The following is a 13862-nucleotide window of genomic DNA, read 5'->3' as shown; positions in this document are numbered from 1 at the left end:
ATTAAAGTTTTTAAAAAATGTGAACTTGTACACAGTACAAAATTCTGTTTTCAGTAAATATGTATAACAACTAATTATTTAATTTACAGAATAGTACTAGATTTTTTCCTTATTATTATTATTAAGTCTTCTGACAATTTTGTCACGATCAAAATATTCTCCTTTGATGTATACGTATCTCTGCTCTAGTTATATCCATACATCATGCACTTTCTAGAATTCATTTTCAGACATATGTCAAAGGTTTATCATTGTGGTTCTATGTGCCACCTTATCGGATGTGAAGTACTTGCATTTTAGAACTTGCTTTCAGTCACAGAAACAGAAAGAAATCATGTAGGGCTAAGGCTGGTGAATATCAAAATATGGCAGGATCTCATACTCAATTGTAATGCTGTAATGTAACATTGATAGTGTGTGATGTAGCATTGTTGTGATGGAGAAATCACTTTACATTAACAAGTTCTGGAGTACCATCATTTCGCATAGATAAATCTGCAATGGCATATACTTCACAGAGAATTGCTAGACTTGGCAAGATTATGAAATTAAACCCAATCTAGCTTACCAAATTTAAACTATCCTAATGTAATTTGAAATATTATAATCAATATATTTCATCATTAAGTAATGCTATCTTAAAACAAAGCTATAAATGATACTTATAACATTTTTTAAATTATAAATTAAAAAGAAACAGCAAAAATTTACACTTAATTGATGTGATAACAACTTATGTTATAATAAGAATTATTTTTATTAAAAATTGAAAATTTTGTAGTTTTGTTGTTTTCTGTGCAATGTAGTTTAATAGTTTAATAGTGCTCTTAATGTCACAGTACAATGTGCTGAATACAAAGAGAATTGTACAGAGGGTTTCCTTATTTCTCAAACCATGTTAGAGCGAAACTGGAAGTTGTGTTGTACAGCAGATATCCCCAATTTTCCAGTTATGTTAGAGAAAAACCATGTTATAGAAGTACCTTGTTGTATGAGGGATACTATCAGCGGCGTGCTGTGACATTTGATGATAGGGAAGCTGTGTTTCTGTAAGAAGCCGACTTCCAGGGGCAATCAGTTAATTCTCTAAATGTATTTTTAATAGATTATTTATCTGACGTACTTAAAAAATAAACAAGTTCAATATAATTACCTCTGTTATTAGATCCAATATATTCCATACGTCCTCTAAATTCCAATTCTTGCTTTGATAAAAACATATAACATCTATTTATTTAGATATAATATATCAATTAACCATAACTATCTCTTATAATTTTCAATATTTATTTTATATTATTTACTAATGTTAAATTCTATTCCGCTTCGATTTCCAAATTGCTTCAAATACGAAAGAATTGACGATTTTTCATGTCTTTTGCCAGCTAAATTGTTAAAGTCATTCTTATTTCACACATTAATTTCATTTGAAAATAGTAGGCAAGCCAACAAAACAATTTTTGCATTTTTATGCATTTACAGAGCCATTTTATCGTCAAAATGTCGAACAAATTTTTTTATTGAAGCATTTATATTTAACTTAGGCATTGGCCTTTCTCTTTTAATAATGTTTTCTTTTTCATTATACGNATCGTCAAAATGTCGAACAAATTTTTTTATTGAAGCATTTATATTTAACTTAGGCATTGGCCTTTCTCTTTTAATAATGTTTTCTTTTTCATTATACGATCTCGAGCCTAAACTTTTTAAAAATAAATTTTCAATATCGCAATTACATTCCGAATAGCTAGCCACGATATAAGGGCTAAAATTTAAAATAAAATTATAAAAACTTGGTGAAATAAAATGTGTGGTGGATGTACCGGTACATACCTGGTACAAAACCTTCTTCAATTGTATGAATATACTTTTAAAGAAAGTTATAATTAAATATAGCTTTGTAATGAAACGTACATAATAATAACATAAAATCTTCTTTACTTTTTAAATCTTAACCACTTAGTCAAATAGCTCCCTACGAGTGGAATCAGAGACAGTCCTGCTAAGTGTGCGGTGTGTACTGTACATGCACTCAGGCTGCCAAATCCTGAGGGTGCCGATACTGGTTAACGTCTTTTGTCGTATCACTAGTATATCTCAAAGGACATGACAGGGTTGTTGTAAATTTTAAACGTTTCTCATCATAGCTGTAAAAATCTAAATATGTTAAACTTAATAGATTGTCCGTCTTTTGTTTTCTAACTAATTCGTTTTAGGACCGGGTGTTGTCCACGGAAATTTCCAAAATTTACAACTTTTTGGTCACTCTCGTGGAACTGGAAAAATTCTGTCTTTATTACATCTAATACAGTATTTCAAAAAAATCGGTCCCCACTGTACTCGGCTATAGATTGGTTCGGTTAAGCTTTTGTTTAAGTAATATTCTGACTTTTTCATCAGGGTTTTGTTTATGTCCCCAATTCCCTAATTGCTTAACTATTTAACTACTTCTTAAGTAGAAATAAGTCAAAACCACTTACTTTGTACTCGAATATTTGTAGTCTCGGGAAAAAAGTGGAAAGACAAATTTTTATGACAAAAGGATACATAAATCGTAATTTAAGGAAAATAAATTCTAGTGCTTTTTTTTTTGTACATTGTGCGTCTCATTCATTAAATTTGGTTGTAAATGATGCTGCCAAAGTAACAGTTAATTTTTTAACATTGTGCAAAAATTGTATACGTTTTTTTCTGCTTAAAGATGGGATATACGAAATCGTAATATCGCTGATTTAACATTGAAATCCACGAGTAATATAAAATCGGAGAGTGGAATAAATATATTAAATATTTTAATGGATTTTTTTAAACTCCTGTCAACTATACAGAACTATCGTAAAAACATACCAGTAAATTCTTATCGGTTGGGTTAAGTTATAAATCTACTTGTTATTCACGTAATTGGCCAAATATCTAGCGGGCAGACAGCTAACAGCCCAGAACCGGTCCCAGATAGAATTGGAAGCATTGGAATGTGTAGCATCAACTCAAGGTCGTAGGCTTCCACCATATTCCATTTTTTTTTTATTTACATGTATATTACATATGGCCTGGTCCCGCTAGGCACTACCAGGCAAATAATAGAACATTTTATATGATTATATACAATTATATATATATCATTATACTATTAACATTAAATAATTTATTGTATTAACAGTAGTTTGTTATTATTTCCATATAACATTACTATTTATCTAAGGATTATATTATATTGTCTTAATTTAATTTATATAATCATTATAGTCATTCTTTAACACCATATAATAACATTGTTAATAGTACAATTATACTATATTTTACACAATACATATATTATAGCCGACATCATCACATATATTATAATGCAATTATATACATCCCGCATACTATAGCCGACACTATTTCAATTAACAATAGTTTATAATACATTCAATTAACAGTATTTATATCAATATGTTATTATGCAGCAATGTTGCATTATATTTATTATAACAGTAATTTATTATATTTATCAAACAATATTATAGCATTATTGTAACAGCAATATTCTAATAATATTTTATTATGATGTCTGTAGTTCAATATTTATTCATCATTTATATCTTATATATTATCTAACATTCAAATAATAAATACTATCTAAAGTTGCACTAGTTACAATATCTGTAATAACCAATTACCACCTTATATTTTGCTATTTCATATTACAGAATATTGTATACATAATAGGTTTCATTAATGCTTAACAATATTACAATATACAATGCATTAAATACATTCACGGTGTATAAAGATAGAATATTGCAATATCAGCTCTAACAGCACTTTATCATTATTTATTATAATTACATATCAATTGTAACATGTAATACGGCAAGTATCAAATATATTATCAATATATACATATACATTACATGTATATATCAATTCATATACTGCACATAACTAGATATACATCCACCAATTCAAATTACCCAGTTAAAATCAGGTAAATTTCTTTAAATAATATGTGATTAGCTCCACACTATTGACCAATTCTGTCATACCGCGTATTCAATAAACAATGTTATAACAATGCTTATAATCAGGTGATATTCATGAAAATAAGTATAAATGCCATCCAATACAACAATTTTATTGTTCAATTTATGTGAATATTAATTTCAATATTTGATTTATCAATAATGTGATTTATTACAATAGGGTACATCTCAGTTATAGATAATTTGGTTATTGATCTTATAAATTTGTTTGGCAAGACTGACAAAAGCATTATAAGTGCTCCCATTAGTCAAGATATCAGATAGTTTACACGGCCATTTGATTCCATTATTCTCTAATATACTTATTAGTTCTATCCTTTCCCTTTCAAATCTTATACAATCATAGATATAATGCTTTGAACCATCAATTGCAAGACATGTAGAGCATTGATTGTCGTTTCGGTTTGTAAATCTTGCTAGATAACTAGCAAATTTGCCATGATTTGTCATAAGTTGGGTTGTAGTATGGTCCAGGTAAAACCATTCCAAAGAGTAAAATTTTTTTAGATCTGGTATAAATTCATAATTAATATGCGTATTTTTTTGGTTCCACTCATTTTGCCAAATTTGGATGGTGTTTTCCCATAATAATCTTTTAATTGAGCCGATACTGTATTTATCATATTCTATTGGTAATGAGACATCCCCAGCTGCCTGCTTTGCCAAGGTATCCGCCCTCTCATTTCCCATTGTGCCTTGATGGGCTCGTGTCCAAGATATGGTGATATTAGAATTTGAGTGATTTATTAATCTACGAATCTCTTCCGCAATGGGGTGTAAATTGGTGTTATTAATCATATTAAAAGCAGATAAAGAATCTGTACATATGTTAGCATTAACTTTATCCTGTAAATTACATATCCAAATAATGGCCATTTTAATTGCACACAGTTCAGCTTGAAAAACTGTGCAGTTGTTATCTAAGCGGATGGTTCTATGGTATATTTCTTCTTCATTTTTGTAAACTACAAAGGAGCATCCAACCATGTTATCGTGTTTTGATCCATCCGTAAACACTTTGATATTTTCAATCCCATTTTCATTATCTTTATAATGCACAGCTGTATTATAATGGTGAGTATTACAGTATGGGAAACGCCATTCAATTTCATTATGTGTAATTCTTTGATGATTGAGTTCGATCGCCTCTCCCCATTTAGCTCTTTGTAGATTTATTTTTTGTTTAATCAATAAGTCCAGTGGAGGTTTCCTGGCAATGGGGTAGGCTTCCACCAGCTAAACCGGGTGAAGTCGGTGCTCTGTAAAGCGCGTGTGCGAATCTGGCTTTTTGGAATCTGACAATACAGAGATTCCACTCTGCCACTAATATTCGAATATACAATAGCAATCTTATTTTTTTTTTTTTCACGTGTAGTATAGAAATTTGTAATAAGATACATGATGCGGTTATAATAAAATATTGTGCGATTATTTTTATATAATTAAAATTAATATGTATTTATTTTTTAGAAAATACAAGGGAAGCGGCGCTTCCACCGCTTCTAATGACGGCACGCCACTGGAAACTATATAGTTTTCAGTTTTATAGTTTGAATTTAATTGCAATGAAAGAATACTACGTAGAGAAGAAATCTTTTTATATTTTTTCATTTAAAGCTGGATAATTAGGATTAAAAAATTATTTTTCCTTAAATAAATTTTAATTAAATAATTGTAAATTTTTTCTCATTTAAGTCTTCAGTCAAAGTTCCCAGACCTCCATCTCGACCTGCACCATCAGCTAGAGTTGGTGCATTAGGGAAAGGAGAATTGGATCTTTCTCAAAATAGTCAAGATGATGATGAAGATGAAGATGAAGATGAAGATGATGATGATGACCCTGGTATTCAAGTAGAAGGGTAAAAAATGACTTTAAAATGTTTTTATTCTTTTAATAATTCATGCAAAACAGTAATCTCTCTCTCTCATTTGATACTGTGATAATGGTATGAAAATCTCAAATAAGATACAGTCAAACCTTGGGTTTCAAACTTAATTCATTCCTAAAAGTTGTTCAAAAACTGATTGTTCTAAAACCAAAACAAATTTTTCCATAAGAAACAATATAAAATGGATAATCCATTCCTGACCCCCAAAACAAAACCTTTTTTTTTATAGTTTGTTTAAAAACTTCTTAGAGAACCTTCTTAAATAAATATCTAGTAAGTTATCACCTTTAGAATGACAAACGTTTTTAGTGCTTCTGGATCTTCATCAGGTCAACTGTTCTAAAATCAGAATGCTTCAAACATCATTGCAAACACTGCATTTTGTAAATCAAACATTGTCACAAACATTACTTTTCATAAGCATCCATTTTTTTTTAAAATGTTCCATTTATCAAATACATTTCTGAGCAAATTTGCTCAGGCTAATGGAACAGAATAGTTTTTCTGAAAAATTGATTTTTAGTGATGAAGCAACATTTCACATTTCAGGGAAGTTGAATAGACATAATGAATTCATGTCCACTTCAATAATTGATTACCACAATAAATTGGTCTTGCAGCTGAAGGGGATCAAGAACTGCTGTATTGCCCACCATGTTTTGTAGATCTCATTCTATTTGATTTCTTCTTTTGAGATTTCATCAAGAATTTTATATTTATATTACCACTTGCAATAACCCTGCTTGGCCTGAATGCACACATATTACACACTATACACATTGCAGCCACCACAGAAGTTGTCCACAACATGCTACTAAGATTTTAGCAAGAACTTGATTACTGGCTTGATGTGTATCATGTTACACCTAGAACACACATTGAACATTTGTAATTTGTCTGAATAAAACTCGGTGGTTCCACACAAACTTAGGATCATATTTTAAACAGTGATTAAATAGATGAGTCGTAGTATTTTTTTAAATCTTTGTTCTCTAAAAAACTTGAGTTTTCTTTCCATCTGTACTAATTGTATCCATGTAAACTTGAATAATAAATCATTAAAATTGAAACATCTTTTTGATTTACCCCATATTTTCAATATTTTGAAAAAGAAATGGCACAAAACAAACATATAACAAATAATAAGAGGTATATAAATAGAAAATATTCCAGAAAACATAGGGAGAACACAGAAAAATGAAATCATGTGTAAGAAACAATTAAAAAATTTTAAATTTATTAAATGACCAAAATATTTAATTCTTTGATGTAATGAAAAATTAAATGACAGTATACAAATATATTTATTCATTTAATAAAATTAAATTTGGTCTAAAATGTAAGTAAAAGTTATTGTAATTGTTGAAAATAAATTTTTAAATGATTATTCAAGTACATATTATAAACCTTTATATTTAATGTAAGATAAACTTTTAAAATTTATTTATTTAGTATTTTTATTTCTATTGATCAGAGCTTATGATCCTGCTGACTATGACCATCTTTCAGTATCTGGAGAATTAAAAGAATTATTTCAATATATTACAAGGTATTACATTTAATTTATTAGGTTTTTAGTACATAAATATATATTTCTGTATAGTTTTTCTCTTGTAAAAATAATTTTTGTGTGTAGATTTTTAAAAAATAAAAGCATATTTTGATCAGTTGCTAAATACTCAAGATATTTTTATATGGTCTGAAGGATGTTTCAATTAAAATGCTACAAAAACAAAATTCATTTTAAAAAGTATGTATGGGTAAAATGAAAGCATTTTCTGAAAGAGGAAGATTTTTTTGCAAGGGCACCATCATCCTTAAACCAAAAGGTACAAAAACAGCAGAAAATTGTCTGTAGAACAAAAAATGAAAATTGTCACATGTTTTATGGAGTTGAAATCCTTGATCACAATTCAACAATGATTTCAGAAAGAGTTTGAATGTGCATGGGTACCTAATTATAAATCTGTTTTGTTTGTTGATACATGAAGCAGTTTGAGGCATTCATTTCCACATAGTTCTTGAAATTGTTTGCAGTATTCATTACCCCCATTCATGACATCAACACATCTGGGGCTTCTGACGGCATTATGCTGCTACCATGCTGATGAAACAGGTCATTGACAATGCTGGAGATTATATTTGATGGATTAGTAAAATTTAATCAGTACTATGCCTTTCCTATGCTAATCTGTACCTTTGTGATCACTATTAAATTTTTAACCCTCATATTTTCAAGTTTTATTGCTCATGTGATACATATTCTATTGACTACTGTAATATTATTCACTATTTTAGGGATATTTGAATCTCTCATACTGATTTTATTTTAAATTACATTAAAATAGGAAAGAGTCCATAAGATGTTTGTTTATCTGGTTTTCTATGTGCAATATAATGTAAACGCTATTTTCATGCACAATGTGAGTGCAAATGCGAGTGCAAATGCCACACACAGGTATACTTTTATTGCCTTTTCTTACAAGAGCTAAAGAATTTTAAACCATTTGCTTTAGTCATGACACTAAGGATTTCTTTTTGGGGAGGAAGTTAAAAAAAAAAAAGAACACTTGATTTTTTGGAGAGAAGAACACTAAAAATTAGAACAATATCTGAAAAACAAAAGACCAATAAATAAAAACATTAACAAAAATAAATGTTAACATATTTCCTTTATGACCCAATAGAATAACAAGCTTACAACTTATAGAAGATAAACCAAACAGCATACAACTTAACAAACTCAACTAAATGGAAAACTTTAACAAATTTGTTTTGTGATCATGTCTATTAACATGCTAATATCTCAGACAAAACCAATTGCATGTAACAACTTAACAAACTTATCAATGTGGGTAACAAAGTAAATATTAGAGAGGTCGAGGTGCAAGTACAAATGTTAAACTTGTATGGTAAGCAGAAATACATGTTTGACATTTTAAGGCCAAGTAAAAGACCTTGCAGTTCTCGTTCACAATACCACATAACTCAGTGAACGTTGCACATTAACTCAAAGGAAATTTTTTGAAAACATGGCAGATACATTTAACATTGAGGGTTACCAGCAAAGGTAAATAAACAAATTAAACTGTTTAAAAGTATTTATAGGATGTTTAATCAGTAAATAATTATTTTTAATTAGCATTGTGTCTCCTACTGTATGATCGGACAATAGGACTACCTCATACTTTTGTCGAGGGAAGTAATGGCTTATGTAAATTTGAAAGCAGCTCGGAAAATTAATTTTTAGAAAATTTACAAATGTATTACGCTGTTGATGGTAGAAGATGCCGTGGAAGAACAAACCTACCTTAAGATTACCTATTATGAAGACAAATATATGTAAATTCTATAGACGTTCCACATAACTTGCTAAAAAATTGAATAATTAAATCATTTCTGGATTAAAATCATCTGTTTCTTTACAATATTATTCGTAAATGCTTAAATAATCATTATTTTAATAAAATTCATCATAATTTTAACCACAAACACAAAAAAATGAAGAAGTTTAAGCCGATCGTCTACTTGCCATTCTAGATGTAGCAACCACCATTATCGACTGTCCAGAATTGCCAGATGATGGTGTTCGACAGTCCGCCATTCACGTTTTGGGCTAAATATGTGTGCCTCAACCTCTCTATTAACAAGTTTCCTTCTTGATTCAATCATTTAAAATGCAAATTCTGCAATAAAAACAAAACCAACAGCTTATAGCAATATAGCAATAAAATATAGCAGCAAAATAAACTTTAATTAATATAGTTTATAATCCAATAAATGGTAAGAATGTTGTTATAACAAATTCAGGTCTTTAAAACATCATGTAATATATAATAACATAAACGATAGTTTATTTATAAACTAACAAATTAATGATGGATATGTACTGTACCAAATCATAAGATATACAGTAAAAAAAAATGCTAATTTTTTTATATCAGTCTGTTAATGATACAATCTACTTATGTAATAACAATAATGTAAAAATACATGGATAACAAATTAAACATCACTTAGTTCAATTTATTTTACCTAGGAAAAAAAATTGAAGGGATAGTCCTTTTGTGTTAAAATAAAAAAATATACACTGAGTGGTCAAAAAATTAGAAACACCCTCTAATAACAAGTTGGTCCACCTTTAGCTCTGATCACAGCCACTATTCTTCTTGCCATGGACTCAACAAGTTGCTGATACTGTTGCTGAGGAATGTTGGCCCATGTCGACATAATGGCAGCTATAAATTGGGTCAGATTGAATGGTGGCATTTCCAAGCTTTGAAGTGATCTTTCAACTTCCCACAAATGCTCCATAGGATTGAGGTCAGGAGACTGAGCTGGCCATGGAAGCAGGTTAAACTCTGATTTGATGTTCCTCAAACCAATTTGAGACCAATCAAGCATGGTGGCAAGGTGCATTGTCCTGCTGAAAGTGGTCATCTCCATCAAGGAACATTACGACCATAAACGAGTGTATGTGATCGGCAACGATGTTGAGGTAAGCTGTGCTATTCAGAGATGTGTCCACAAATATCAAGGACCCAGTGTAATCCAGGAAAACATTCCCCATGCCATAATTCCACTGCCACCCGCCTGAAGTGTTGTCATTTGGCAGGAGGGGGTCCATGAATTCATGATGTTTGCACCATATTCTGATCCTGCCATCTGCATAATGGAGCGGGAAACGAGATTCATCAGACCAGGCTACTTTTTATCAGTCCTCAAATGACCAGTTTTGTCATTCTGGGCCCACAACAGATGCCTTTTTTTCTATTTTTCTGTCATACCAAAGGCACTCTTGATGGTCTCCTGCTGCTAAAGCCCATCCTTTGCAAAGTCCATCTTTTTGTGTGTTGGGATATACTTTGTGATGCACCTGCATTGAATTCAACTGTAATTTGTCGTGTTGTTGCTCTTCTGTTGCTTCAGACTATGTGTTTTAATTGCCTTTCACCTCTCTCGTTCACCAGCCTTTTTCGACCAGAATTGTTGTCCTTATCGCTTGAAGTTTTTTTTTTCTCAACTGCCATTCTCTAAATTCTGACAGTATCCTGTTGGGTGAGAAAAGAGTTGTCGTTTCAGAGATACTGGCACCAGCTCTTCTTGCACCGATGATCATCTCTTGTTCAAAGTCACTTAAATCTTTCATCTTACCCATTTTGACATTAACTTCCATGATAACTACGTCATCTGAAGCTGAGTGTTTCTTATATAAGTAACTCTGTGTTGTTACATCACTCTGTCACTGTCAGACTGGTTTATTTTCAAATATGGGGTGTGTCTAATTTTTTGGCCACTCATTATATATTCTTACTGTCAAGGTCAGTTAAACCTAAAATTTGAAAAATTGTACCTAGACAGGTTAATTATAATTAACTCGGATTAACAAAATAAAAGAACATTTAACTTGTGTGTATGATATTTCAGATTGGCAGGAAGATTTGTTATTTGTCCCCTATGTTCACCAAACACTTGTCATCACAGGAGAAATGAACAAAGTATGCAAATTAGAATTTGTATGAACATACCTATTATTAAACAACCTTTTGCTTTTTTCAAACTCTAAACTAATACAAACAATCAAATTATTTCTAAAAAAAATTTTCCAAAAATAAATTTAAAATATTCATTACACTTTTTTACTTCAGTAAGAAGAGTTAGTTACAGTGTTTATCATAGAATTGGCATAATTTAGTAATAAAATTTGTTTGTAAGTTAAAAGAAAGTTGGAAGAAAACATTGTTTAAATATTTATTAATACATTATTTTCTGTCTTTTGAAGAGTTATTTAATTGATTAAGTTTGTTTTAATAAGGACTTATCCCAAGATATCTCGGGCAAGTTCTATAGTGTTACATAAAACTCGGGCGTTTGGACCCCCTAAAAAAATTTTTGTCTTTTTTTTTTTTGNAAACTTTAAAAAAAAAATTAAAACATTAAATATATTCAGATTCTAATTTTTATAGTTTACAAAATACTAAATTTTTAAAAAATAACTTTGTAAAAATAGAATATTCAATTCAATTCAAATTTATTAGCAAAAGGAACAGATTTCCCTGTTACAGGGGGTAATACATATAGATGATGATAGTTAACAATTTTAGTTTACAAAAGTATTATATTGATAATAAAACGATCATAATTTAACAGAACCGTACAGTCATTTTGCCTTATATCTTATAGGCATGAACAGAATAAGTAAAAAATACCATATTAGCACATTTAAGTTTTATAATGATTTTTATTTACTATTAATAACATTTATTTAATTTTTTAAAAATATTTAAAAATATACCAGCTAGTATTCACCCTACTATAAACCCATCGCCTCCCGAGACTTCTATGAGAATGTCCCGGGAAATCCATCTCCAGCTGTGTACAAGGTCATCCAGCTGTGTAAACAATGACTCATCAGTGTCAGATTTCACAGAAAGGCAAGACAAAGGAAAATAAAATGTTAAGCTTTTTCTTCAAAAGTAACGCATTTCTTTCGTTTTTTTCAGTTTTAAGTATTTTTTATGTTTAATCACATTAATATCAAAAATTGGAAAGTCTCAAAGGAGTTAAACAGTCACATGCCATTCACGCTTGCACTGTATAGTGCATGCATTCACATCACATTGCTAATGATTAACCAGGTCTTCATCTTCATCAATAATGTTTATCAAAAAGTTTATGAATAAGTATATTATTTACAATTTCTAAACAAAAATAAATTTTACTTAAAGTGATAAACTATAAACTGCTATCACTGTATTATATTCTATTAAATGAACACATTTAATAGAATGATTCATAATCTTAAAATCATTGAAATGTGTTCATTTAATAGAATATAATACAGTGAAATTCTGTTAACCCAGCATTGTCAGGACCAACAGTGTCAGATTATTAGATATGCTACCCTTTATGAGATGGTGGAAGTTTTTATGATTGTTTACCATGCCATTTCAATTTTTCCACACTATTCCTACCCTTGGTTGGCTTGAAACAAGAGCATGTTCCTATTTTGTGCTTTGTACACTTTTATTGCATATAAATTCAGACATACTCTAATTATCAAAGTACATGAACTGTAAAGTAGAAGTTAATTCTCTGATTATAATTGATTCCAAATGTGCTTAATATTTCTTCTTTTTTTATCAAAATATTTTCCCATGCACTATTGTCTTTGGAGAAATCTTTAGAAAAACCATTACTAGCTAACTGGTTTTATCTAGTACATCATCTTATCATCTTGGTCTTTCTCTGTTTTCACAATGATTATATTGGAAATTGTCAATAACAATAGTAAAGAACAATACTTAATGGGTTTGCCAGCATACTGGATGCTGGATTAACAGAATTTCACTGCACTTTAACCCTTAACTGGTTTCGTAAATTTTACAATCATAACTGGTATCATGGGGGCTGCGCAGCCCCCAAGCAAAATTTGCCTTTAGAGAGCAAGTTTAACAATGTGACAGTTTAAAAGAGCATAAATGCTAAATGGAACCCTTCTTTAGTATAATCAACTTTTATTTATTTATATAATTTTCTTTACTTAATTATTACAAGAAATCACAAAATTGTTACAACTTTTGGTGTATGCTTTTTTTAACAATACAAAAATCTACCCTATTGTAAGTTTTTACCAAAGATATTTTGTTTTCTTATTCTTAAGAAACTAATCTTATAAAAAAGTATCTCTTATAGCCTCTAACTATCATTTGTTAAAAAACCACAGATAATATAATCACTTCTATTTTTAACACTCAGGATCATTTTAACGCAATTACGTAGTTCAGTCTTGACAGTTATCACATAGTATTTTTGTAGTACTATGCACTTTGCAAATAAATTTCAAACAACTGTTGCACTTAGTAGCATATTTACCATCTTTTTTTCCAGCACAAAATGACAACATACTCTTTTCAGGAGATTTCGGCTTGATCTAGCAATTTGTATA

General features: G+C 29.9%; 1 protein-coding gene across 1 annotated transcript in view; it reads left to right on the top strand.

Moving 5' to 3' along the window:
• The window catches only part of LOC111625416 (intraflagellar transport protein 46 homolog), a 52163-nt gene that overhangs the window by 11664 nt on the left and 26637 nt on the right, over positions 1 to 13862 (top strand). The window contains exons 4-5 of the mRNA XM_023368558.1: positions 5721 to 5884; positions 7389 to 7461. Of these exons, the coding sequence (XP_023224326.1) occupies positions 5721 to 5884; positions 7389 to 7461 (237 nt within the window). The remainder of the gene's footprint in view (positions 1 to 5720; positions 5885 to 7388; positions 7462 to 13862) is intronic.

Source organism: Centruroides sculpturatus, unplaced genomic scaffold (genome assembly GCF_000671375.1).
Source record: "Centruroides sculpturatus isolate CEXI.00-Female unplaced genomic scaffold, Cexi_2.0 scaffold420, whole genome shotgun sequence".
Lineage (NCBI taxonomy): Eukaryota > Metazoa > Arthropoda > Arachnida > Scorpiones > Buthidae > Centruroides > Centruroides sculpturatus.
Note: the sequence above shows the minus strand (reverse complement) of the source record. Positions and strands in the feature narration are given on the sequence as shown.